Source organism: Carassius carassius, chromosome 23, assembly GCF_963082965.1.
Source record: "Carassius carassius chromosome 23, fCarCar2.1, whole genome shotgun sequence".
Lineage (NCBI taxonomy): Eukaryota > Metazoa > Chordata > Actinopteri > Cypriniformes > Cyprinidae > Carassius > Carassius carassius.
In genome coordinates this window covers 24,385,472-24,413,435 of record NC_081777.1, presented here as the reverse complement: position 1 = coordinate 24,413,435, position 27,964 = coordinate 24,385,472, and the positions used below count along the sequence as shown (strand labels likewise).

The following is a 27,964-nucleotide window of genomic DNA, read 5'->3' as shown; positions in this document are numbered from 1 at the left end:
ACTTCAGCTAGAGATAGGTGTCATTTGAGGTTTGGATGGAACTAATGTACGGTATCCCCCAAAATGTGTTTAAACGCTTAATTTAAGATTAGAACATTGAAACAACTGCCAATTATTTAAAAAAAGAAAGAACATTGAGCAAAACCTTTAGCTGTAAACTGAAGGTTTGAGTGTTAAAACAACAGATATACATGGAACTATATGAGTTTGGACACTTTCTGGTTATCAAATGTTAAGTGTAAAATATCCTTAGGTGACATACTTGAACTTTTAAGTAATTTCAAAGTAGTTATAAAAGTTTATTTTCTTTGCAGATGCCATTAGTTTGATATTTTTTCATCTAATGCAACGCGATTTTTGGGGGCCATAAGCGAACCCACACTGAGCCATCAGTTGTTACAGCATAGCATCTTTGCTTATTGTCCATTATTGGCAAGAGCAGTTTTTTTTTTTTTTGCTATGGCTCGGTTTTCCAGTTTGCGGTCTAAACATTCAATATTGTTCAAAAGTTTGGGGTCAGTAAGATTTGTTCTTAAAGAGGAGTCTTTTTATTCAGCAAGGACATGTTAAATTAATAAAATGTAGTGTTAAAGACATACATTTCAAACAAATATTGTTTTGAACTTTCTATTTATCTAAGTATTCAGAAAAAATACATTAAAGTTTCCACAAAATAGCGGAAAAGTATTTTCAGCAGCAAATCAGAATGATTTCTAATAATAATCTGACGGACACTGAAGTCTAGAGTAATGGCTGCTGACAATTCAGCTTTGCCATCATAGGAATAAATTACATTTTAAAATAGAAAACTCATTATGACTTGCAATATTATAATTTCTTTTAAAAATACAAAAAAAAAAAAATCATAACTCCAAACATTTGACAGCAGTGTACCTCTCATACTAAAAATAAGTAAACAAGAAATAAAACAGAACTAATACTACAAATCTTCAAAGAAACAGAACAAAATGACCAATTGAAAGCTTCATCTGAAGGCCAGTACACCAGCTTTCATTTGAAACTGTATGGATTAACCAGCACCTCTAACAAGCTGGGAAGTGGATGGCGAGAGAGAGGCAAACATCAATGAAAATTTCCTTAATTACAGTTTGAAAGATGGAGGCTGTGAAGGAAAGGAGGGAGGAGGAAGGGAATCTTTGCATCGTCTCCTCAGAAGACTTCCTTTTTCTGTTCGTCTACTCTCAGTCTCATTAGCCCCTCATTAGCTAGGACAGGTGCAGCTGGCCAAAAGAGACACCCTCAGACCCTTATACCCCCCCAACCAGCGAGTGAGCCGCACTGTCAGTGCCCATTCTACCGATGTGAGATGCATTCTTCCAATCAAAGCCCTCCACGGCTGCTTGGTGGGTGGGAGCAATCTCTGAATAGTGGATGATTTAGTGTATAAAAAAAAGCAGCAAAGTGGGAAGGTGGTCAATGTAACAACAAGCTCCTTTCTGCTGTCAGTGTTGTCACATTAACACTTCAAGATTGCTCAATACTTCTACCCCCAATACTTTCTGATCATCGCTCTCTCTCAAAAAAAAAAATAAATGTTGTGAGATGCAACAAAAACGAAATGTATTTATTGTAAAGAAAACATTACCATTCTGAAGGCAAACTGAAACAAATAAATCTACATATTTCAGACAGCACACATACATACTGTAAACTAGAGGAAGTGCCAATAATCAGTTCATTCCCTTCAAGTCAAAAAAACAAACCAAAAAAAAACCTACATTCAAGCAGGCACTTCTTTTTATATATATTCACAAAATATCTTAGTAATAAGATATAAGCTGTGTAACAAAAATGAAATTAACTTGTTTCAAGTGAGGCTTAATCAAATGTTTTATCCATTCCTTAATAATAGTGTATCGCCTTCACTCGTTGTATCGAGCCAGTTTGAGGCGAGGGATGATGTTCATGGATTGCAGTTCTTGGAAGAGCAGTTTGCAGGCATATGGAATTCGTAGAGATGACACATGGCACGAAGACTTGCAGTAATGACACCTGCAATAAACAGAAAATTCTCACTATTAAATCCCTTTGATGCACTTATGAATATATTAATACCGATACTGAAATAACATTAAAACAAAAAAGAATTCACTACAGTAATGGATTATACTGACCATCCTGAATATCCCAGCAAGCCACATTGGTCACACACGTCCACCTCAAAAGCATCACTGGAGATCATCAGGCGCTCAAGCAGCAGCATGCTGGCTCCATAGCCAATGAGACAGTCTCGTTCCATCTCTCCCAGACGGAGACCACCATCCCTGGAACGACCTTCTGTGGGCTGCCTGCATTACAATAAAACAAAATAAAAATTCACTAATTTTATTTGATTTTAATTACAAAAAAAATAAAAGCCAGAATAATATACTATTTATTACCCTAATGAATAAATATTGCAAATCAAATTTCAGAGAACACATACATTTGCATTTCTTACCTAGTGAGTACTGCTCTCGGACCACGTGCTCTGGCATGCATTTTATCCAGCACCATGTGCTTCAGTTTCTGATAATAGACTGGACCGAAGTAGATGTAGGCTTCCAGAGGTTCCCTAAGAGCCAATTACAAAAAATAAATAAAATAATAATTTGTGCAATAAAGAAGAAAACTTAGGATTTTTGCAGTATATAAATATTCAAATATAAAACACAACTTTTTATTTCAAAATGATTAACATCAATATTAAATTAAGCATGGAAACACTTTCCAATACGGTTCCATTAGTAAATACGAGTTAATGCATTAACCAGCATTAACTAACAATGAGTAATATATTTGTTGTTGTGTTTCTTCATCCTTTCGTTAGTGTTATTAACAAATACAACAGTTTTTCGTTGGTTCTTGTAAGATTAGGTCCATTAAATAATGTTCACAAATACATCTTTGATTTAATTATATATTAGTAAATTCATTAATACATGTGTTAGAAGAATTTTTCATTGTTAATTGACTTAATATAAAGAAAAGTACTTAATGTGTTGACATGAAAACTTATTGTACAGTGTAACCTGAAGCATTAATAACCCAACTGTGCAGCAAAGCTGTACTGGTGAAATATAAATATGTCAATGAACAAGAGTGATGCTCAAGAACAGTTTTTACCCTGTGATGCCTGAGGTGACATAATCCTTGCCCTGGTAATTGTATCCATAGCGGATAAGATCCTCACACACGTCCTTCACTTTACTGCCACCGAAGGCAGTGCCGTAGTGAAAACGTCCATCCAGCACCCCTGCTTTACCAGCCAATAGCTCAATCAGCTTCCCAACCTGAAGTAGCACAAAGCTTTATTCATTAGATTGCTTGTTTTCTAAGATTGATGCACATTCTAAACATTAATGTGAAACAAACTCCTTGAAGGCAACTAATAACAGCAGTGAAGATGGCCCAGTTTTCCCTTCCTAACACTGCAGCTGGTGAATTTGAGTGTGACATCATGTTGAGGTCACGCACCGCTGCACGACAGTAGCCTTTACTGAGGTCACTCACAGAAAGAGCCGGAAGAACTTTGACCCCTCTCTGTCACTGAGAGGAATCTTTTCCTCAGTTCAAACTATTTTCAATATGACCGACTGCTGTGTGCACCCAAACACAGAGTAAAAAATTTGGGTTCAAATCCTGACACTAAAGACTAGAGTAATGGCTGCTGGAAATTCAGCTTTGCCATCACAGGAATAAATTGTATTTTAAAATATATTAAAACAAAAAAGTGTTATTTTAATTGGTAATATTACAGATTTTTAATGAAATAAAAGCATTCTTGGTGAGCATAAGAAAAACAAAAATATTTTTTAAAAAACCTTACAGACAAACTTCTGAATGGTAGTGTGCATTATGAGACCATTCAGAAAAATACAAATACACACACACACACACAAATCTGAGCCAGAAGTATTTGTTTTAAAAATCTCCTGCCAAAGCTGCCAAGGGAATACGTATTTACTGCAAAATAGACAGCTTTTTTTATTTTATCCTGCTTATTACATGACTAATTAACACATGATTATACTTGAATCTCGATTTTCATTATTTGCCTGCATATTTTATGAAGTATTCTAAAAAAGCGGTGTAATAGGGCACAAAAGTGTCATCTCTGGAACAGCTAATTTCATTCATTCAAATATGAAAATCATTATTTTATGATGGGGAAAGCACGTACAGTCATTCTGGAGGGATAACCATGAGGGTTCATGATGATGTCAGGGCAGATTCCTGAGTCACAGAAGGGCATGTCCTCTTGAGGAACGATCAATCCACACACACCTGTTACAGAAAAAAACATCCCATATTACTAAAGCTATGGCAAAGACATCCCTCTGTTCAAATGGTCTGCAAGAAATGTTAACTCTACCCTGCCACAGCTGACCTTTCCCATAAAACTTAATTGATTTTTAAGTGATTTCAGTCCCAAACAAATGCTTGATGAGAAAGTGTGGAGGTTTGTGTAACTTTCATCTGGTCCAAAAGCCTATAAAGCAGAAGTATTCAGGTCTGCTGAAGTGGAACCATTGGAAATTCAGACTGCAGGACAGAGTGAAAGTGGTCCAAAGCAGTCAGTGAGAGTGTAAATGTTTGCAGAGGAGCTCCTCACACTTCCCGCAGCCAGAGCAAACACATTATTGGGCCATTTGCAAGTGATAAAAGAGAAGAACAGGGGAAGGAAGTGAGGAGAGGTGCTTAGCTGGACAGTGAGAAGGGGATTATACACCCATAGTTTCCCTTTTACCATAGAACATAGAAGGGCTCCTGGGTGGTAAAAATTATATATTATATATATTATATATATACATTGTTTCTTACAAATTATATATGTATTAATATAAATATATATATATATATATATATATATATATATATGTATTAATAATATATATATACATACATACACATGCACACACACACACACACAAACGCTTTTTATACTATAAATATACTAGGATCAGGATCATTATAAATTTTTTTAATAATATAATTTTACACATTTTATTAGATAACTCAATATTTTGGTTAAATGTTTAATGTAAGACCAAAATAAGTACTTAAAGAATCCACAAAAATTGATAATGTAAGTAGAAAACAAAATTTAAGCCTATTATAGAGGTCACTTCACAGTAGTGAATGTTTCATTTTGCGCTACTAACAAAAAATAAATAAAATCTTATTAGTTAAACAACATCAACAGTTTACCGGATTATGTCACCCAAACGGTAAGTTACACTACTGTACAAGTGTCTGGAGGTGATTTTTATTTTTTGCTCACCAAGCCTGCAATTAATGATGATCTGATCTGAACAATTGTGCAGCTTTTTTTTGTGGAAACCGTGATACATTTATTTCAGAATTCTTTGATGAATAGAAAGTCAAACTTCTAATCAACCACATAAATTTTTTTTTGAAACCAGGTAAATCTCTTTACTGGTCACTTTTGATTAATTTAATGCGTCCTTGCTGATTTAATGTTACAAACTTTTCAACGGTAGTTGAATTTGCATATTTGAATACAGAACAAATAGTCAAATAACATTTTAAGTTAAGAAAATAATTGTTAATCCAATAAATCTAGGCAAAAAATCAATTATCAAAACAGTTTAGTAGCAGACCTAGCAGGTAAAAGGATTTCCTGCTGCAAGAATACAGAAAGTGAGCAAGAGTGCTACAGAAGCAGAGAGGTAAGCAAGAGTGGTTCCCATAGCACACAACCTCGGTGTTGTTTGTTTTGTGTGAGAGTGAATGATAAAAGAGGCATGAAATCAGCAAAGAAAAGCAGGACAGCAGTAAGAGTCCATGGGCCCTCCATCACCAGCTATACAGCCCCACTGTGGCGACTCGCACAATGAACCCTGCCAAGACAGCTGTGTGAGTATCAGAGTGTGTGTGTGTGTGTGTGCTTCAGTGTGTGTTTGGGTCACCGGTAAATAATTAACCTATCGTTCTCCGGTGACCGGATCTTATGAGGGTGGTAGAGGCTGGTCAGAATGGGGGCGCAGGACGAGGGAGGGGTTTAAAATGAGCAAGACAAAACTCCCGTGAAACTTGCTGAAAGCCAATGGCTCCAAACCACGGTGGGAAGTCTTTAATGGGCTTTCTTTTGCCCCAAAGGTAGCCAAAACTCATTCTTTGAAGTACAGAGTTCTCTCAAATAAATTTTCCAAGAATAAAAAAAAAAACACCTAAAGTGCCCATTTAGTGCGCATATAGGTGATGCATTAATTAACCCACCACAAACACTGCTAAGAAATATTGAAACGTAAAATAATTCCTGCTGAATGTTATTGTGTGGTTGGCAGCGCAGTCACGCACCTCTGAAAAACAGCTCAACTTCTCCAAGTGGGACCGTTCAATAAAAGCCCGCCTCTAAATGCACAAAAGACATTCAAGAGAACGGCACTATCCTTCACAACAACAATTAGCTGCCCTGTGTTATCCTGGTCCACCGACACTTGCCTGCTTCTTTAAATACCAAAAGCTCCTTTAAATAGGGCAGTAAATAGCATCTAGTGTGGTTTGCGACTAACCCCTCCCTGACCCCTCCTCACTGTCATGTCCCGTGATGAGTGCCAGTGGACGACCTCCGCTAATGAAATGAGTGTATTATGCATGGCGCCAGTTACCGCTCTGATTAAAACATCATACTGACCAGCGCTCTCAGCAGAGGTGCTCAGAAACAATGGGGGCTGTAAACACTTTCCCAGGACGCCGCTGCTGTAATAAATTTGCATAGTCTGGCATTGGACAAAAAGCTAATTAATTAAAAAACGGGAAGCGAAAAAAAAAAAAAGTTGAAGAGAATGGGAGGGCCAGATGAGATGATATAACTTGGGCGTTGGAAATAAAATGGACATCAAGTTTAGTAACATCTCTCCCCACTTGTTAATGAGACGGATTTAGTGTTCATTTTGGCATGGTGCTGGAATTTGGTTTCATATGTTGGTATCTACTAAAGCAGAGGAAAAGATGCCAGATTGGAAAAGGCAGGGAGGATGTTATGGTACCTTTCTGTCCATGTCGACTGCTGAACTTGTCTCCGATCTCTGGTCTACGTGTTTGCCTGAGCAGGATCTTGATCAAGAAGGCGTCCTCTGCATTGGAGGAGATCATAACCTTCTCAATGTACGAGTCTGTCGATCCTTTGTACCTACAGAATGAAAAAGTAGGGATTTTTGTTGCTATTGGGCAAAAAAACAAAAACTTTGTACCTACAGAATGAAAAAGTACGGATTTTCGTTGCTATTGGGCAAAAAATCATCAACTTTGTACCTACAGAAAGAAGTAGGGATTTTCATTGCTATTGGGCAAAAAAGGCAACAACTTTGTACCTACAGAATGGAGAAAGTAGGTATTTTCATTGCTATTGGGCAACAAAACCCAAATTTGTACCTACAGAATGAACAAAGTAGGCATTTTGGTTGCTACTGGATAGGGTGGGGGGGTCAACTTTGTACCTGCAGAATGAAGTAGGCATTTTTGTTGCTTTTACGCAAAACAAGAAGCAACTTTGTATCTACAGAATGAAAAAAGTATGCTTTTTGGTTGCTATTGGGCAAATAAAACAACTTCTTTGTACAGAACGAAGAAAGTGTATATTTGTGTGGCTTTTAGAAAAGTAACTTAGTTATCTAAATTAAACAAAAAGCTGGAATATTGCACAGTGGAATTCTAATTTCATTTCATCAGACAAATGGTTTCTTACGAGACTGGCACGTCTCTGTATTGTGGTTGGCCTGGCTGGGCACTGCCCTCCAGTGGCGTTTGTGTGATTGTGGGCATTGACTTATTCACCAGCACCTGCTTGTTTTCAACCTTCTCACCTGTGAGGGACATATAAAACATCAATACATAACCTTAAATCAATATAGTCTACATTATTCGGCTGAAATGTGGGTCTCTCTAGAAGTCTTACCAGGTGAGCAGATGCCATCAGCGTCCAGGATGCTGTGTCTCCAAATGGGCTTGCGTGTTTCCGCATCCAACATTGGACCCATCACTTTGTCGAAGGTCTGGTTAGTGTACCGCCTTAAGGTGCACTTAGCATTCTTATACACTAGACATCTACCAAAGCCTAATACAAGACAGAAGAACAATAGAAGACTATGTAAAAAGGTGAACAAAAATGGAAATCTACATCATTTTTCTGATTTTATTCTCAATTTCATTTGGAAAGCTAAAATAGTTACTTCAGAATGCTACTAACTGATTACTGAATGTGTCTGAGCATTCAGCATTAGTTTTTTTTAGCTCTTACCTCTGTCAAGAGAGGCCTTGTTGAGCACCAGGGCATCTTCTATATCATAGCCACTGTAGCTCATTACAGCCACAGTGGCATTCTGGCCTGCGGGCAGCTTCTCAAAGTCAATCAGCTCGATGGTCTTCGTCTTCACCATAGGCCTCTGTGGGTACGCTAGCAGGTACATCAGGGTGTCTATTCGGTTCCTCTGGTTATAGCCAATAGTACCTTATCAAAATCAGTGAAGAAATGAGGCATTACTTAAAAGGGTTGAACAGTGCAAGAGTAAAAATACTGCCTTGGTGTATAAATTAATATTTTTTGTATATAATATTATTTATTTTAGGCTTTTTGCCATTTTTTGGTTAATAAATGTCATTATATATTATGAGTGTTTAAAGGGATAGTTCACACAAAAATTAAAATTGTCATTAATTACTCACCCTCATGTTTTTCTAAACCAGTAAGACCTTTGTTGATCTTTGGAACACATATTAAGATATTTTTGATGAAAATCAAGAGTTTTATGACCCTGTAGACAACAACGCAACTGACGTTTAAGGCCCAGAATGGTAGTATGTACATTGTTAAAATATTCCATATTACATCAGTAGTTTGTAATGTTATGAAGCTACGAGAGTACTTTTTGTACACAAAGAAAAACAACAAATTTAATTTCTTCTCTTCCGTGTCAGTCTTTGATGCGCGTTCACGAAAGCACCACGACGCATCATGGTATACATAAATGCACGAGGCAATTTTTTTTTTTTGCACACACAAAGTACTCTCGTAGCTTCATAAAACTATGGTTGAACCATTGATGTCACATGGACTAATTTCAGGATGTCCATACTACCTTTCTGGGCCTTGAACGTGTCTGTGTGCTGCTGTCTATGCAGGGTCAGAAAGTTCTCAGATTTCATCAAAAATATCTTAATTTCTGTTTTGAAAACGAAAGATGGTCTTACGAGTTTGGAACGACATGAGGGCGAGTAATTACTGAAAGAAAAATATTTTTTTTGGTGAGCTATACCTTGAACAACACTGCTCTGACAACATTGGGTGAATCAAAAAAAATTTTTAACTCAAAAATGAACAGTCATTTATTATATATTTTTTTCTATTTTGCAGAAGTCAGTCAGATAGGAACGACAATACATTAAACATTTACATTTTATTCAGAACTATCCCTTTAACAACAAATAATGTATTACCATGAACTAATAACGATCTGTATTTTAAAATGGTTACGCTATTGCTAATGCAAATACCTATTTATGACATATATTTTTATCTATTAAAATCTATTTTTTAATGTTCATTGTTAATATATATACACTAATGCATTAACTAATATTTGTACAGCTTAAAATGCTAATTTCTACAAATACTAACATATTTTTAACTTTATCCAAGACTAATAAATATTGCAAAAGTATTGTACATTATTTCATGATAGCTCCTGTATTATCAAATGTGAACATACAGAACTTCATTTGTCGCCAGAAAAGCCTTTACAATTACCACTAAGGTTTTCTTAACTTGATGCAACATAGTTCAATGCTTTTCAAACAATATGAAACGGCTAATGCACATCTGATCACGTTTAAACGACTGAGGGGTGTTGATGTGATGGCTGGTGTTGGCAGTGTTAAAGTCTCTGGGGTGGAGGTTTAGCATGACAGAGATGGAGCAGAGGGGGTGTTGTGGGGGTGTTTAAGTAAAAAGTATAATAATAGCCACCGTCGCTTGAGGCCTTGACATTTGTCAGATGCTATTACTCTACAAGCAGGGTACAAGCACACAGTGTGTTATAATAGGGCTGGGGACACACAACTGGATTTGCACATGTATGGGGCCATCCGTCCAGAAAAATGAAGACAAGGCATAGGATATTGGGCCAAATATAGTCACAGTCTCCATGGTTTTGTAATGGGGGTGGTGGCCAGGAGAGGTTTAAGTAGTTTTGGTAACCAGGGCAGCAGAGTGTGTGTGCTCTCCTTCCTTCTTGCGCAGCTGAGCACACTAACCCTGCCCTGCACACTGAGCTCAGGACACAATGAATGCCTAATGACACTCAGAGACACTGGCAGGGAAAGGTCTCCACACACACACACACAAACAAAAGAGGGACTACGCAAGCAGGCGATGTTTGATGTACACATACATACAGAATGTGATGTGTGTGTCAAAGGTTTTGAATGCCAGTGTGAAAGTGAATAAGAGTGTGTGTTTGGAAGTGGACGTTTGGAGATGGAGACTGTAGTAGTCTTACCCATAGCCTGCTTGCCCATAGCACACTGGTAGGTGTTTCTGGGGGACTGGTTATGATGAGGGTAAGGAATCAAACCAGCGCAGACCCCCAGCAGTGTGAACGGTTCAATCTCCAAATGGGTCGTGTCCCTGAATAAAACACACATTGCTAGCAAACATGTATATTCAGAAGTTATTCACATGTTTATTTATAAGAAATCTATATTTTGGTCTTAATGGTTGCCATATATAATGGCTAGCTAGAGTATTTGAACTGTTTGGATATGAAGGTGTCCAAACGTAATGTTAGAAAGGCACCAATATTATTTTTGGCCAATACTGAGAATAAATCAATACTTATTATGTTTAAAACTATGTTCCTAAAAATAAATTACAATTTCCTTGCCAGTGTTAATAATAACCAAATAATTATCATCATGATATTGCTGTTAATAAAACAATTTTTTTCTAAATAAAAAGAAATAATTATATAACTATAAAAATAAAATAATTTTAAACAAAACAAGTTAATTTAGGCATCACAGCATTATAATGTACAATATGAAAAACCCAGATTCATATTGGTATTTGATAATTCACATTTAACAGCATTAATAATTAAATGATTAGCATTTTTATTTAAAGATTTAAGAGAACAATAGATAATGATAAAGGTAATCAAAATATTGGACAATATATGGGAATGCATCTTATTAAATTTCCAGAATCAACAGATACATCTAAATTTAAATCAAGCAACATATTAAACATTTTAATACAATATATATATACCATTATTAATTAAAATTCTGCAGTGTTGATATAATGAAAATGGTACAGACATATTAAGCTTCCCTACAGAGTCACTGCATTAGATAACAAAATAAGACACAAGGTAACATTTACTTTTTATACTATACTTTTTTATTCTTTTTTTTTTGTTTTCTTTTGCAATGACAATGATTTAAGTGTACAAATAGTTCAAGGGCCTGAATTATGCGGCTTAGAAGTACTCACTTGGTGATCATATGCTCATATAAAGCAATGTTACAGTCATTTTCTTCATTTACATCCAAATACTCCACCAGACTCTCATGAAGGAAGTCCTCAAAGGTTCTAGAGGGGAAAGTGGGTGGTAAGAACACAATGAAAAGACATTCATAAGACAGTCTCAAATCTACATTCTGAACTCTCCATTCAAATGTAATTTTCAAATATTGATTGGCTTCAAACGCACCTGTAGCCCTGAGACAATTCCTCAATGTGTTTGTTCTTCACAGCTGGCTGTCCATTCTTTACAATGATGTAGGGTCTGGCAGGAGAACACAGAATGCAATTCAAATGTGTCTGCGCAATATAAAGCAACTAACAACATTGAGTGCTGGTTTTAAGAGATTATATTGCAAAAGGCTTTAAGATGCGTGATAAAAAAAAACAACAACTCTGTAGTACCTGCACAAACGGCCCCCATCAGAAGAAATATACACGCAGCGGTCGGTCAGATTGGTTGAAATGGACACAAACTCGTTGATAAAACCTGCTCTACGCATGAGTCTGAAGGTGTAGACCAACTTCTGATGCTCTCTGATCACTCCAAGAATGTTACCTAGAAAGGAACATAATGTAGATTTATTTTTTCTGATCATATTTTCTTTTAGATATTTTAATAAGTACAGGACAGAGTATGTAGTTCCATTTTTACATCATTTTATCGGTTACGCTGAATGACAACTGAATATTACTTCAAAGTACAGTGACATTTTACACAGTATTTTGGCTGATTATTTAAATAATATATATATACACACATACATACACACACACACACACACACCACACACACATATATATATATATATATAAATTTCCTGAAGCCTAGGTATATTCAGGGACACTAAAAAATAAAGGAAAAAAAGGCTGTACCATAAACTAATTAAGATTTACATTTACATGTAAATGTGCGACAGCAGGGTTAATGCACTTTCAAAGAAAAAGTTTTGGCTTATTTGAGCAATATAAGAGGCCCACTATGGTGCCACCCAGATGCATACACAGCCTCAATGTTGTTGTAGGCAAGCATATTTGTGGATTAACTTGGGAGGGATTGTGTTTATTTATGCATTGACACCTGCTGTGTTTGCTAATTAATTAGCCGCAGTGGCAGCCTGTGTAATTTGTAACTTATCAGCGCTGTGAAAAACATATACATGAATTAATTAGTGGGGTGAGTTTTCTGTGACATGACATTAAAAAGGTAATCAATGGCACACCCTTTTGTAGTCGTGGAACGGCAGAAGTTCATTTGAATATTATTCAAATGCCTGTAGCCCGTGTTCTTGAAAAATAAAAGGTGGAAGAATGTGCTGTTTAGCTTTTGTTCTGCCTGTGTGAGCAGATACCGTTGAGGAAGACGAGGAAGACAGTGGGGTAGGACAACTCCTCTCCACACAGAAGGTTGACGTCCTCCACTCCCAGGTTGAAGGCCAGCTTGACGATTGGGCCGTCCTCCATGTCAGTAGTGATGTGGGTCATCAGAGCCAGATTTTTAACCAGACCACAAGCCTAGACAACAATCACACAGCTGTGAGAATCTAAATGACTTTAATAAACACAATAAATCATTGGTAAACCAATATGGGGTTTCCAGCGGCTATTGCCTCTTTTCCATAAAAAAAAAAAACAAAAAGGTATAAATGAGTGCACATTCTTTGCATGGAAATAAGTAGTGTAAACATACTTCAAAATTTCACTTTAGCATCCACTGATGCTGCAGACAAGATGATGGTGTTCTCTAAATGAGGGACACTGACCTCTCCTTCAGGTGTGTCTGAAGGGCACAGCATGCCCCACTGGGAGGGCTGGAGCGAGCGAGGACCGCTAACCTTCCTGGTTTTCTCAAACTGAGAGGAGATCCTGGTCATCATGCCCAGGGCTGAGATGAAGGAGAGGCGGGAGAGAACCTGAGTCACACCCTGCCTGTCCATCTTAAACCTCTTTAGGGACCAGTTCCCCTTAGGGGGAAAAAATAGAAAGGAAATTACATTTAGTAATTTACAAGCAGTCTTTTATTATTGTTGACTAAATCTAAAATGAAATGGAAAAAAATTTAATTAAATTGTTATTTAAAAATTATTTTTGGTAACAAAATAACAAATTTTAAATTCTGCTATAGCGACTAAATGTTCAATTACTAAAAGAAAAATAAATGAAAGCTGTATAGAAATATAAAAAAAAGAATTATAAAACACTATAAAATTACTAAAAATGAAGATATTAAAATATAAAAATAAAGCTAATTCAAAATATAAACTACAACGGTCTATAAATACTACAAAAATAACACTGTGCTGCAAATCTTGAATTACATAGACTAACAATCAAAAGTTTAGCCTAAATTTGCTTCATGATCTTTAAAATATTAATGCAATGTTTTTCAGACAAATATAAAGTGTATGTACATAAGATTTCATTCAAATGATGATATATTATAAAAAAAATTTTTTTTTTATCATTGCAGTGGATAGTGGAACAAACATGGAAACTTCAGCAATACTGTTTAAAAAGCATCCCAGGGTCCACTTCCTGATTTGTCTTGCCCTGTGAACTGGTTACAGATCGGCTGCTGAGCGTCTGGACTCACAGTAGAGATGGCGTTAACCATGCCGTTGGTGATCTGGTCCTGTCTCATGTGCTTCACCACATCAAACTGAGCTGCTCTCTGTTTGGGGATGATCTGGTCAGCGATCTTCTTCAGCTCCGAGTTGAACTTCTTAAACAGATCCTCAAACAGCAGAGACAGGAGCTTAAGGAACACAGAAACAAAGTGTGATTCACTAAAATGGGTAGAAAACTCAGTCTAACTAAAACAAAACTTGTGCATTACCTAGCAAACACAACACATCATCATATATTCGCATTAACAACAAAAATTATCACATCAACAGAAAACAGAAGAAGAAAAAAAAGGACAGCCAACGGATGACTTCATCTCCAGTCTTTTGAATCACAAGTGTCGTCTTTTCCAGATAACTTGTTTTTATTAACTTTATCTGGCTTTAGCCCTCCCTCTCTCTCCATCTTCTTATCCCAGATTTAATAAACAGGTGTTTCCATGCTCTGATAAATTTGACCCGGCCTCTCATTCTCAGATAGTCTTCAATAGAAGCCCCTCCCCTTCTGCTCTACATTTGCATACGCGAAAATAAACATCCTCACCAAAAACTGATAATGAAATTAAGCTTCCGCAGCCCAACCAGGCCAATTAGTTGAATGTCAGGGAATTGTAAATGAGGAGAAAGGAGGTGTTGGAAAGAGTGCATGTGCATGTAAAGCCCCGCTGAAAGGGTTCTGTCACTCACTAACTCTGCATCGCTCACACACTAACGTAAGCAAGCGCATACACACATAAACACACCCCACCTCGGTGCAGGCGGGGGGAAATTAAAGAACTTAAGACAGCGGTAATTACATTATCTCAGTCGGGCTGGTGGATTAGCTCAATCGCTCCAGTCAAGGCGGCTATTCTTTTGTCATAGTCGGGCTAAATTATAATAAAGAGGAGAAATCCCTGAGTTTGGCTGGGCTGCAGTCGGGCGTTGCTGCCACATATCTCGCTCGCAACAAAAGCGGGCCAGCTGGGAATGAAGGGAAAGCATTGGGAAAATAATGAAGGTATTATAATGACAAGCAGAGTAGAAACAAAAGGGAAGGTGAGGGATTGGGCGCTAGCCAAGCCTGTATCTGCTGGTTTTGGCTTCTGATCAGTTTCATAAGAGGCCAACAGTGTGTCTAATGACAGAAAAAGAGATCAGTTGTGTTCGACAAGAGCACAAAAAATGTCGGTGCGCACAAGCAAGACGGGGATGTAATTTGAAATCTGCCGTACGGGAGCGACAATCTCAAAAGAGATATTAACAAGCATTATGCGCACTAACCCTCATTTCAGCTCCCAAATATATGGCTGGATAAAAACAGATAAATAAACACTAGCATTATCATAATTAATGGCCCGAGCTTGGAGGGGCTGTCAGTCATTCTTAATAGAATTAGAGGGGGTGTGAATGGAAAAGACAGACAGAGATGGATGGAGGAGAGCGATGGATGGACGGAAAGTGGAGCTACGCATTGTACTTTCTTCTAAAGTGAATATTTCATGATCCTTACATTCATCTGTGTAGAAGCCGAGCAGTTAGAAACATTAGGCACAAAAGAGGCAGCTGAGGTTTGAGCAGGATGTGACACTGAGCAACACATTTTTCAATTTTTACTGATAGAAATGAAAGGTGCAAGATATTTTTCAGACCAGATTCAAACCTACTTCTCTCATATGAACAATAGAGCTCAATAAACCAACCAAATGCCATTTCTGAACCCATCAACATTTTGAAGAGCAGGGTTGCAGAAAAATCACCATTTGGGGTTTTTGAAAGAAGGCTCTTTTGCTCACCGAGGCTGCATTTGATTGATTAAAGTTTTAGTAACACCAGAAATCTTGGGAAACATTATTCTAATTTAAAATAACTGTTTTACTATTATCAATGTTGAAAGCAGTTGTGCTTCTTAATATTTTTATGGATACCATGATATATTTTTCTCAGGACACACAGAAAGTGTAAAAATAAGTTTTATACAATTCCTTTAACAAAAAAATCTTACTAACCCTAAACATCAGAATGGAACTGTGTAAGGCTGCTTTAGAAGTGAGCACTTTATGCATGTGTCGCTGTAGTTGTATTGGAAAAAACTAATAATTTCTGCATAATAATGACTGATTATAGAGGTTATATAATTTACATTTAGTCATTTAGCAGACGCTTTTATCCAAAGCTACTTACAAATGAGGACAATGGAAGCAATCAAAAACAACAAAAGAGCAATAAGCAAGGGCTATGACAAGTCTCTAAGAACCAGATACCTGGCCAGCCAACTCCAGACGTTTGTTTCCATAGTAATCACGATCGTCCACTTTGTTGTCCCCTTGAGCGAGAATCACTCTACGCACCATCACAGCGAGGTAGATACACTTAGCTCGAAAGTTAAACTCTTTAACCTGGGAGACACAAACACATGAAGGGTCCAACAAACTATTTATACTCCGATTTAACTGCATATCATGAATAAAAGTAAGACTAAAGGCATGGGCCAAATTGTTCAGGATGTGGGGAGCACAGTCACTTAAAGTTTATTTTAAAATGACGTACAGGTACATGTGTCAGGATAGTAGAGGCTAACAGCTCTCTGGCTTCTTCCATCTTCGTTTTCTTTGGGCCGCCCCACATGCGCTGACGCCTCACTTTATTACCAATGTATCTAAGTGCCTGAAAGGAAACAGAGTACACACAGATGACTTATTAAGATTCAACGTTAACAATTTTCTTTTACTAATATTGTCACTAGTGTTACTATTCTTTTTCAGTTTTGCATGAGTATGTTATGAAGAATTAAATTCTAAAGAATGAAAAGCATGTTTTAGAGCCTCAATTAATAAGATTAAAGGCATCAAATCAAAGCGTTTAATCTGGAGTGACCGAGCTGGTGCAGGGTTCACTGACTCTCTAAAGGGGTATCCGAGAACTGGACCCCTCCATTCTCTGCAGACACATGCATATACACACACACACCTGAGCCTGCAACTTGTTCTCCTCTAGAGGTCAAAGGTCATGCAGACTAGGCTTCTCCTTTAGACCACCCACTTTGAGCCATGGAATAATGTGCGATTGACAAGTACCACTCAAAAGTTTTGCCAAACTGTTTTTTCAAACATTTCTATCTTGTGAGAAATGCATTAGCTGCTATGATATAATGTGACAACTCCATGAACAACTCATAACATTGCAATAATCTTGTTTTGGTGTCATACAGGCTACTTAAAATCCTCAATCCCAGTGCTCAATTTTAAGACCGGAATAATTAAAAAAACAAAGAAAAAAAACAAAGAATGATAACATTTAAATAATTTACAAATTATTATGAATTGTTGTATACAGTACCTAAAATTGTAATATACAGGCATGCATACACACACACACACACACACACACATATATATATATCACACACACACACACATATATGTATATATATATGTGTGTGTGTGTGTGTGTGTGTGTGTGTGTGTGTGTGTGTGTGTGTGTGAGTGAGTGTGTTTTAATGGAGTCTCTTGTGCTCATCAAGGCTGTATTTAATCAAAAATACACAAAAAAACTAATACGGTGAGATATTTTTTCAATTTCTAATATTGTTTTTTTTGTTTTAATATACTTTGAAATATAATTTATTTCTGTGATGACATCTGAATTTTCAGCATCATTACTCCAGTCTTCAGCGTCACATGATCTTCAGAAATCATTCTAATATGCTGATTTGTTAACAGTGTTGAAACTGTTGTGCTGCTTCATGTTTTTTTTGGAAGCTGATACTCTTTCTGGATTCTTTTGTGAAGAAAAAGTAAAAAAGAACAGAATGATGATTAGAATGGTTTTCTGAAGGATCATGTGCCACTGAACACTGGAGTAATGATACTGAAAATTCAGTTTTGCATCACAGGAATTAATTATATTTCAAAGTATATTAAAATAGAAACTGTTATTTTAAATTACAATAATATTTTACAAAATAACAGGGTCTTTTCTCTATTTTTGATCAAATAAATACAGCCTTGATAAGCAAAAGAAACTTCGGTAAAAAATTAAAAATCTTACTGATCCCAAACTTTTGAACAGATATATATATATTCAATATTTCATGAAAATATTTTTGTGATACTTTTTTCATTATCCTTTTCAAAAGCACAGCATTTATTTTAAATAGAAATCTTTTGTAAAATTATAATTGTATTTACGGTCACTTTTGATTGGTTTAATGAATCCTTGCAGAATTTTTTTTTAAATAATGTCAAGAAAAACTAAAAAAATCTTACTGACCCCAAACTTTCAAACGGTAAGAAATATGCATATTACAGGAAACTTAGCCGTAAATAAACATTCAAATTTTATGTTCAAATACAATAAGCAAGGCTGTCCTTGGCATTCATAAATCCTTCATTTCACCGATTCTCAGTCCTAATAACACATCTCATGTAATTGATGTCTGCTCTGGTCAATTGGTGCACACATGTAGGCTCATTAGCAGAACTTTGATGAGGCCCACACAATGTCACGACCACATAAACAGACATTCACATCCGCTCAGACACAGGTTGCTAGGATGCAGATATGGTCCTTGCTGACCCATGGCCGAGTCTTACAATGAATAATACATCTCAGATTCAGCAAACTGTGCCTCAGAATTTGATAACACAACTCAATAGTAGGATACCTGGTTTTTGAAAGCTTTAAAGTTTTCAGCATCTTTCAGTGGTCATGCAATCATATGCATTTGGTAATACATCTAATAACATTTAGCTTTACATTGTGGTTTTGTATGTGTTATGCATTTACCAGCAATGCAAAATACTCGTTTAAATGATGGCAGAGATCTTGTCAGAGGTACCTGAGTTTGGGTGAATATTTGGGCCTTCTGGCATTCTTCCAAACTGGGACCGAATGCAGCCATGACATGTTCCTCCGTGCCAATCATCTGAACTATCTCCTGATCGCTCTCCACTCCCATGGCCTGATGGATGAAAAAAGAGATTAACATTGAATAAGGTATATATATTCAAGTAAAATAAGAAACACAAAGTACATACTTGTTTATTTACAGCAAAGAGATTGCAATTGCATTCAACAACAACAAAAAAATGATCATATAGGACCCTGCTCTAATGCAAAGCTGAATACAGTGCCACTGGCCTCGATGACATTTATTTATGCTAATAGGGGACTGTGGGAACAGCACCGGGTGGATCACAGTGCTTAAAGGTCTCCACCGTTTGGCACAGCTGCTGTGTCGCAAGGAAATCCTGGTGGAATGTGCTGTGGATGGACAAGTGCAAAACAAACATGCTCGACGGCCAATTTACTCCTCACCCTGTCCCTAAACAATCAGATCCAAATGTTTAGAGAGAGCATGGGATGAAGGAATTAGGAAAAACATCTGTCATAGCGCGACTGGGTTCTCTGATCTGAGCTCTAATTAAATGTTTCAACTTACAGGTGATATTTAACACGGTAACATCATTCAAATGCATAGAAAGGAAGAGGAAATACAATAATCTAGCTAAAACAATTAAAAAAATTATCAAAGGCCTTGGAAAAAAGCTTTTTAATTTTATGTGACAAATGTATCATATCAATGACACATTTCAATAGATGTTTAGAATATCATAATGGTAAGTAAAAGTAAAATCTCAGAGTATAATATCTCCAGTGAGTTCTCTCTGACATATTAAACAGATGCTGATGGGTCAAAGCAGTTCAACTTCCATTCTACATTACAGTCACAGCTAAAGCTATTTCCTTAACTAAAGATGTTCACCAAGGCTGCATTTATTTATCACAATTACAGTATAAACAGTAATAGTTAAATATCATTATAGTTTATAAACAAATATATTTTTAAAGTAACTTATTCCTGTTAAACTCAGCAGTCATTACTCCAGTCTACAGAGTCACATGACCCTTCAGAAATAATTTTTATTTCTTCCTTTATTTCAGAGTTGCTGCTCAAGAAACATTTCATATTATTGTCAAGGTTGCAAAAAGTTGTGCTGCTAAATATTTTTGTTGCAAATGTGATTCATTTTTTCTTTGAAGAATAGAACAAACAGAATTTATTTGAAATAGAAATCTTTTGTAACATTATAAATGTCTTTACTGTTATCTTTGATTAATTTAACACACCCTCGTTGACAAAAGAATACATTTTTCTTTTTAAATATTCACCCCATGTTTTTTTGAATGGTACTGAAACAGTAGGATTTAGCAATACTTTTAAACTAGTCTAACTATTTTCAGTCAGTTGCACTGTATTCTTTGTCAATGTGCACCATCTGCTGGTTGGATACAGTATGTGGCCTCACAGCTATTTAAGTGCAAGTAGTTAGTATATAGTTTTCTTCGTCAACTTAACCAGAGAACCATCATGCTCTAAATCACCATTTCTAACCACATTCTCACCTTAAAGATAATAGCAATCGGTGCATCTTCAGAAAGGGTGTTGTGCTTCAGGTAAAAGCGGCCCTGTTTCACAATCATGTTGGTTCTGCTCTTTTTCTCATGAGTAGAGCTACAAATCAGAGATAATTGACAGATATATGAGCACACAAATAAAATCTTAAATGTGCATTTTAAATAAAGCTTATTAATATTACTTAAAACAGAAGAGCAAATTCCAGCACCTGGTGACCGAGGCTCCCACAGCACCTTTGCGATCTTGCTCCACAATGATACGGTTCTTGGATAACTGTTCCTGAATGAGAATGACCTTTTCTTGCCCTTTCACAATGAAGTAACCACCTGCACGCAGACAAATCCTGTATCATGCTTGTGCGCCATGACCTGCTCCCACACATGAGCTTCAGATAGGATTATCTGCATCAAACTATGGCTTAAAAACAATCAAATATCACAGAGACAGTCTGAGGAGTTCTATGATTATCTACCTGGATCTAGAGGACATTCATTAAGCTTCGAGAACTCCATCTGCGTCTTTCCTGTCAATACACAGTTGGAGCTTCGCAGCATTATTGGCATCCTATAAAAAAAAAAGGTGCATTTAAAATTGCTAGGGAAAATAAACACATATTCAGAGGTATTACTTATATATATATATATATATATATTAAGCTTTTAGTCCAAACATAGTTACCTTCCGATTGGGAGAGCATTGCGAATAATTCTCTGGCTGCCTCGGGTGTACTCTATGTCCACAGTGATGGGGGCTGAATATGTCATATCTCTCAGACGACACTAGTGTTTTAAAAAGCATAATCTTCAAAAGCAAATACTAACGTCTTGATCTTTTTTTTTTTTCTTAAAAAAGCTTTTAATTATGCTTTAAATGTGAAAATTCTTTAGGCCAGATAAAGATGTTACCTCATGTGGTGACACTGGTCTGGTTACATTAAAGCTTTCTTCTACATCAGGCATGCCAACATATATATTGAGATATCTAGGGACAGATAAGGTGTAACATGCAGTGTTGTTATTGATAACTCAAACTATAAAAAAAAAATTGTTAATTGAAGTAAAGCTACAAAAAAAAAAAAAAAAGGATTATTAGTCAAAAAATAAGACCAACTGGTAACTAATTGAATTAAAATGAGTGCTAAAGTGACTGAAGTGTAAAAATGAATTTGAACGTTATCAATAAATTAAGAAATTATATATCTGTATATAAAAAGAACACTAACTTAACATACTACATTAAAGATGTACAAATACGTCTAATTCAACAATATCCTTACTTTAGATACCACATTGGATCGGCATCACTTGTGATCTTCTCATTCGCCTTCATGATCTTTTTTATCTGGAGAGATTAGTAGACATGTCAATATCAAATTGTTATGGTGGTACAAAATAAAAGTATCCAATAATCTCATGTCATAGAAACCACAGCTGATAATACATTTATTGCATTTACAAAAAAAAAATCAAAAGTAGAGAACTCATCCTTAAATAAGTCAACAAACCTCAACATTGATGAAGTAATTGAAGGAATCAATGTGCTGCTTAACTAAGCCTTTAACCTAAATAAATAAATCAAAATAAGGACATGAATATGGCATAAGAGGCTGTATATGTAATATCAATTCTTAACTAGATATTAAGAGAATGTATAGATAATTGACAAAAAAGGAACATCACTTTTCAACTCGACATCAAAACATTTTTCTTTTATTTATTTTTTTATAACCAAACAAGTTATTTTTTTGCAGTTCAATTAAATATTCCTTTGGTGTGGCAAGTCCAAGTCTGCAGTCCCTCAATTAATATGACATCACACAGTTGTTAGAATAATAATTATACACACAAAAATATGTTTACTATAGTTTAATTTTACCTTCAAAAAGGCTGGAAGCAGCTTCCACTTTTCCTGCAGTACAGAAGGGGATAGGGGACTTTAATAAACTGGCAAGCTAGCTAATATAATAACGTTTGCTATTTGTATCAGAGCATTATGACACTGCACTCGTGGCTCTGTTCACTCACCTCCACAGTGTCGACGGGAGCAGCGAGCTGCTGGCGAGTCATTCCCCCAAACTCCTCCTGCAGCATTTCTCGTATTAGTTGTGATGGCAAATGCAAATTCGAAAAATATCAAATAATTTTGGAAACCATCACACACGTCGTAGCCAAGTGAAAAATGAACGGAAGTTTGCGCTACACGTGAAGGTGTGAGGTGCAACATCAAAATCAGACCGGTGAGGAACGCATGCGCGCGTATGTATTCCGACCAATGTTTTTTTGTTGTTGTTTTTTTTTCCGTTTCTCTCCAATAATCTCATTATACATGACATACATGTACTATAAAATACAACAACAGAAAAGTGTAGAACTACACTATTTTGAATTTTCAGTGTCGTATCAGATTAAAAATATTAAACAACTTTAATATTACACTGAAAATCCGGGATCTGTAAGCTCCATATCTTCTTACTTTAATTACTGTATCTATTAACTTAGAATAGAAAGGCAAATTTTCTCTAACGTTTTACAGTGAACATTTGTAGAAGCTGTAACTGGTCACCATCTTTTACATAATTGTTAATGTCATTCTTTATAATTTAATGTATGAATTTATTTCTGTTAATGTGATTAATCCTTTGGCATTCATTTCTAAATGTACAAATGTTCCCCGTCGTCTTTCATTAATATGAGGCCATGAATCTGTATGTGTAACAATTATACAATAATCTAAAGTTGTTTATATTGAAAGACACCACTGTCACTGCTTTACATGTCAACTACTCAAAAAATTAAATAAAATTACCTGATTTCTGCAAATAATCACACAAGTGGATCAAAATATTATTTTTAATGTGAAATCTCAAGCTTCCATTACCAACTATGTATACAACAGCATAGTCAAAATAGACAAACAGATATAAAAGATACAAGTAATTACCATCGTATGAAAGCAGTTCTGAGGAAATATAATATTTGCTGTTATAATAAAACTTTCTAAATGAGCACACTGTAGTCTGTTAAACATATTAGTGGAGTAAACAAGCATCTAGCATCGACTTCAATACAAAACAAATGTCTACTTATGTAAAATTACAATATGCCTTTAAAAACTTTTTTTTATATGTTAGAAAAAATGTAAAAAAAAAAGACAGTATGTGGGATCTATACGTGTCTGTTGTTGCTGCTCAGCAGTTTGGGATAAGCGGTCCCAATAGAACGACCATGTCTATACACCACCATCTCCAGCTGGTACTCATCCAGATTGACCACGGCCGTGGTGGTCTTCTCAGTGGACGTGAGGAACAGGATGGTAAAGATGGCCATTTCAAACTCAGGACTCACACCAACAAATGCGCTGGCCACTGGTTTGACCAAACCGTGCCAGCTGAACTGCACATTCAAGACATGGTCATCTTCATTAGGCTGCATGGAAGAAAAACAAGTACAGATTCAGCAAAGACTGCACATAGAACAATACATTCTTTAACATTCTTCAGATGTACTGATGAAAAAAGTACCGCATCATTGTCCTTGGCTTTGTAGCCCTTGTAATCAAGAAGCTTCTGCTTCTCTTGCAGATAAAACTGGACCCAGTTGTGAAGACCCATGATTTCTCTGCCAAACTTGGTTTCTCCAACAAACACATGCTCAAATCCACTGGAGTCCTCCCTTTGTGGCGATATATATATTTTACAATTAGACTAGATATGGAATAAAATATATACTAGAATGTATGTTGTACTGGTGTAAGTCGCTTACCCTCCATTTCTGTCTCTGTGATAAAGACGGAACCACATGTAGTACAACTGACTCTTAAACTGTCTCAGATCAGAGCGGGATTTTCCCTTTCCAATCAGGTACCGGTGGGCACGCTGAGGGAGTAAAACATGATTTAAAAAAAATATTTTTTTTTCAGATAAAAGATTTAAAGGAATAGTTCACCCAAAATTACAATTTTCTGAAAATGTACTCGCCCTCAGGCCATCTGAGATGTAATAATGCATTTGATTATTATTAGTGCTGTCAAAAGATTAATCGCATCCAAAATAAAAGTTTTTGTTTACATAATATATGTGTGTGTACTGTGTATATTCTTTATGTATGCATGTATATACTTTAAGAAACATTTAATATTTGTATGTTAAAAATATTTATATATAATATCAATTATATAAATATATACATGTACATATTTTAAAAATATATACTGTATGAGTGTGTTATATATACATAAATATACACAGCACAGACAGATATATATAATGTAAACTAAAACTTTTATTTTGGGTGCGATTAATCGTGATTAATCGTTTGAAAGCACAAATTATTACAGACACACAGGATTTCGATCCCAAGAGTCTTGATGGACTGGAGTCAAATGGACTACTTGTGAATTATTTTTATTAGTCACTGACAGCACCCATTCAACGCAGAAGATCCATTGATGCACAAGTGGTGCAATTATGTAAATTTCAGAAACAAACAAACAAATTTTTGAGTGAAACATTCCTTTTATGCTCTAATCTAATAACCCCCAGAATCATCATTATACAGCCTTTCACATTCTTTTCCCCTTGTCATAATATACAGCTTCCAAGAACAGGGTGTGGCAACCGGGAACAACCACAATATTTTGGTTAGCAACAGGAAAAAAGGTGAATGTGTCTTTTACAGAATCTTCTCCCTAAATCTTTACAAACAACTTTTTATTTTTGTGATTGCTTTTAGAAACAAGAGCAAGAGATGCATTTCTATGTGGTAAAGGATAGGACTTTAGTTATTAGAGGGTGAATTCATACCTTCATGACTGCTGTCTCCAAGACAGCATCAAGAAAGGAGTTATTTTCAGTCACCTCCTCAGCGGTCACCCTCTCTGCCACACCAGTAGATCTCTCATAGTTGTCTAAAAGCTTCATGAAGCCTGTCGAGAGGAGAGCAAAACCATTTAAAATCACAGAAGACCATTTTTGTTTGTTGGTGAAAACAATTAGTGTCTGGTCACTTTGGTGGGTAAATCTCATACTCACAAATGTAAACCTTCCTTTACTTCCTTTCTTCAAGAATTTGTGCAATTACAGTTTCAAATACTTAAGAAACAAAGTAGAAAGACTAAAAACCTAAGCTCCTAAAATATATGCTCTTTTTTGATGCTGTCCTGATTTTCCTTCTATTCCATTTAAAATGTTTCTACATTTTGTATGTTAATAAGCGTGCCTTACAAAGTTTGTGTGCTTCCCGTCTTGTCTCGTAAATGCAAACGAAAATATTTTACAATATTTCATGATTCTGTTCAACTCATACTGCGTTTTCAAAATATGTGATGTGGTAACATGTTGCAACAAGCAACCATGTGGATTCTCTCATGAATCAAAAGGACAGAAGGAATGCAACATAAACCATAATTCAGAGTTCCAACAATCAGCTTTAAGATGAACTGCCTGCCTAAACATAATTATATTTTATAAAGAATCTTGGTGTGTCCCTGTTAAAGGCATGTTTCAGCGCAGCTCCTTGGATAAATAAGCTTTTGTTCAAACTGACAGAATAATTAAAGGGGTTAGAGGTTTTTACAAATGAAACGTACGTGCATATGTGGTAATGGAGTTCAGTTTGGCCTCATCGACGCTGGTAAACAGTGGGGATGAGGCGTGGTCTACTGCACTGGTGCTTCCCTGCGGTATGTAACCAGCTTTGCCCTAAAAGAAATGTAAGACAATTAAATGCTGCACTTGATCTGTCACTATACTGAATGTTTGACATTAGAAAATACTGACACCTGCAGTGAGATATTGTAATGAGTCCCAGGCTTCAGGCGATTCACATCCAGCTTCCAGAGCTCATTAAAAACATCTGAAAGCTCTTGGTTGACAGTTTGACTGAGAATGTAGAGAAACAAATGAATTATATAAAATGTTTTTGTATAAATTGTATTCAAAACTTCTCAGCTTTTTCACTTTACCTTGATGCATCACTGAAAGTAAACAGTGCTGACAGGACAAGGATCCATCCAAAATCATTCCTGCAACATACAAACACAAGTAACACTTTACAATATCTTGAATTTATTTATCAATCTTTCATTAAGCATTTACATTGTGAATATATACAGTATGCTACATTTAATCCCATTTTAACTATTTTAATTAACATAAATTATGCAATGAGCTCATTTAAGTTCATAAAAGTTAATCCCTTGGAATTTACAGTAAAGATAAATGAAAAATCAATGCAAGAATAAAAAAGCATTAAGAATCTTCTGATAAACAACTGTTCATCACCAAACACAACTTTAGTGAGTACTGAAAACATGATACTAAGAATCACCACGTTAAACTCAATCACCTTTTGCAAAACAATTCGGCTTTCAAAACGGATACAATTTTTAAGACGTACAACACAAGTGTATTTGCATAACATATAAAAGTTTTCAACATACCCCTTGTGCATGGTTTTGGTTTGCTGCGCGTGCACAGACGAACGCGAGTGCAGTTTCCGTCTTTTGTTGAAAGTCTTACAAAAGCTTGCACAGTTAAGGGCCCCCTCGAGATGCTCTCATGCCTAAATACTCCCAAATCCGTTCACTGTGTCGAATAAGAATAAGTGGGTAGAATAACACATTTACATCAAAAGGGAACATAAGTGGGTGGACCTTAGCAGAAGTTGTCTATATGAAGAATGACAAACCTTAACAATAATTTACTAATATTAACTTTTCACTGTTTATTTTTATTTCACTGACTTTAAAATAAAATGTCATTATTACCCAAAGTGTAAACTACGAACTTTGCTGAAGCATCACGCGGAACTCTTTGTCACAAGTTAACCGTGTCTTTTCTCCGCGCTGCTCAGGGTGGACCAATCACAGTGAAGCGTTTACTGAACAAGGATTTGATATTATAATATCCATAGAGACAACGGAAGAAGAATCACATTTTTTATTAGATAGTACTAATTTGCATGAAAACGATGATAGAATTGGGTACATAAACATTTTCAATAAGGCAAAGGAATTGCTTATATTTGACTGCGGTTCAACAGGGGATTTGGCTCTCTGAGCTCTTATGCGCCATCTATCGGAAGCATTCAGAAAACAGTCAAACAATGACATGAAGGACAAGGACTCAATCATCTCATCAGTTTATTTCTAAAAACCGAAAGCAAAAACTGGGCATAATGTATAACTTAATTCAAAACCTAATAATGAAGCATGGAAACAACTTATATTGATTTATAGTTGCCAGTAAAAAGGAAAACACCAAATGGACATCATCTCTAGAGAATGTCCAAGAGGGGGCGCTGTTGACTAATTTATGTACTGTCTCATACATGACAGAAAATATTTCCGACTAAAATGTACGTACTAAATTTTAAACGAGTAAATATTACTAAA

The 27,964-nt window shown here is 36.0% G+C and overlaps 2 protein-coding genes across 2 annotated transcripts; both read right to left on the bottom strand.

The window, feature by feature from the left end:
• Positions 1 to 1,562: 1,562 nt before the first annotated feature.
• polr3b (polymerase (RNA) III (DNA directed) polypeptide B) lies at positions 1,563 to 22,806 on the bottom strand. The gene is made up of 28 exons (XM_059506676.1): positions 22,597 to 22,806; positions 22,448 to 22,480; positions 22,077 to 22,133; positions 21,849 to 21,913; positions 21,478 to 21,553; positions 21,251 to 21,351; positions 21,045 to 21,136; positions 20,781 to 20,898; positions 20,560 to 20,668; positions 18,992 to 19,114; positions 16,702 to 16,818; positions 16,416 to 16,550; positions 14,142 to 14,303; positions 13,312 to 13,512; positions 12,901 to 13,063; positions 11,954 to 12,107; positions 11,739 to 11,813; positions 11,519 to 11,617; positions 10,524 to 10,651; positions 8,267 to 8,476; positions 7,925 to 8,083; positions 7,715 to 7,832; positions 7,017 to 7,159; positions 4,184 to 4,287; positions 3,127 to 3,293; positions 2,462 to 2,575; positions 2,136 to 2,309; positions 1,563 to 2,013 (listed from the first exon to the last, which is right to left on the bottom strand). The coding sequence occupies exons 1-28, from the start codon at positions 22,660 to 22,662 to the stop codon at positions 1,884 to 1,886; spliced, it is 3,393 nt and encodes a 1,130-aa protein (XP_059362659.1). The 5' UTR covers positions 22,663 to 22,806; the 3' UTR covers positions 1,563 to 1,883.
• A 918-nt stretch (positions 22,807 to 23,724) lies between these two features.
• On the bottom strand, positions 23,725 to 27,216 carry endouc (endonuclease, polyU-specific C). Its single transcript, XM_059507174.1, has 8 exons — positions 27,011 to 27,216; positions 26,534 to 26,593; positions 26,351 to 26,450; positions 26,159 to 26,270; positions 25,374 to 25,495; positions 24,334 to 24,446; positions 24,093 to 24,243; positions 23,725 to 23,997 (listed from the first exon to the last, which is right to left on the bottom strand). The coding sequence occupies exons 1-8, from the start codon at positions 27,019 to 27,021 to the stop codon at positions 23,737 to 23,739; spliced, it is 930 nt and encodes a 309-aa protein (XP_059363157.1). The 5' UTR covers positions 27,022 to 27,216; the 3' UTR covers positions 23,725 to 23,736.
• Positions 27,217 to 27,964: the final 748 nt, after the last annotated feature.

Bases quoted from the DNA above. Each gene is read 5' to 3' on its own strand.
- polr3b (XM_059506676.1), bottom strand. From the start codon at position 22,662: ATGCTGCAGGAGGAGTTTGGGGGAATGACTCGCCAGCAGCTCGCTGCT. The intron at 13,513-14,141 runs GTGAGTCCAGAC...TTTCCCCCTAAG, and splicing joins TGGTTAACGCCATCTCTACT to GGGAACTGGTCCCTAAAGAG. The intron at 2,576-3,126 runs GTAAAAACTGTT...ATTGGCTCTTAG, and splicing joins GTCACCTCAGGCATCACAGG to GGAACCTCTGGAAGCCTACA.
- endouc (XM_059507174.1), bottom strand. The intron at 26,271-26,350 runs GTGTCAGTATTT...CATTTCTTTTAG, and splicing joins ATTACAATATCTCACTGCAG to GGCAAAGCTGGTTACATACC. The intron at 24,244-24,333 runs GTAAGCGACTTA...ATCGCCACAAAG, and splicing joins CACAGAGACAGAAATGGAGG to GGAGGACTCCAGTGGATTTG.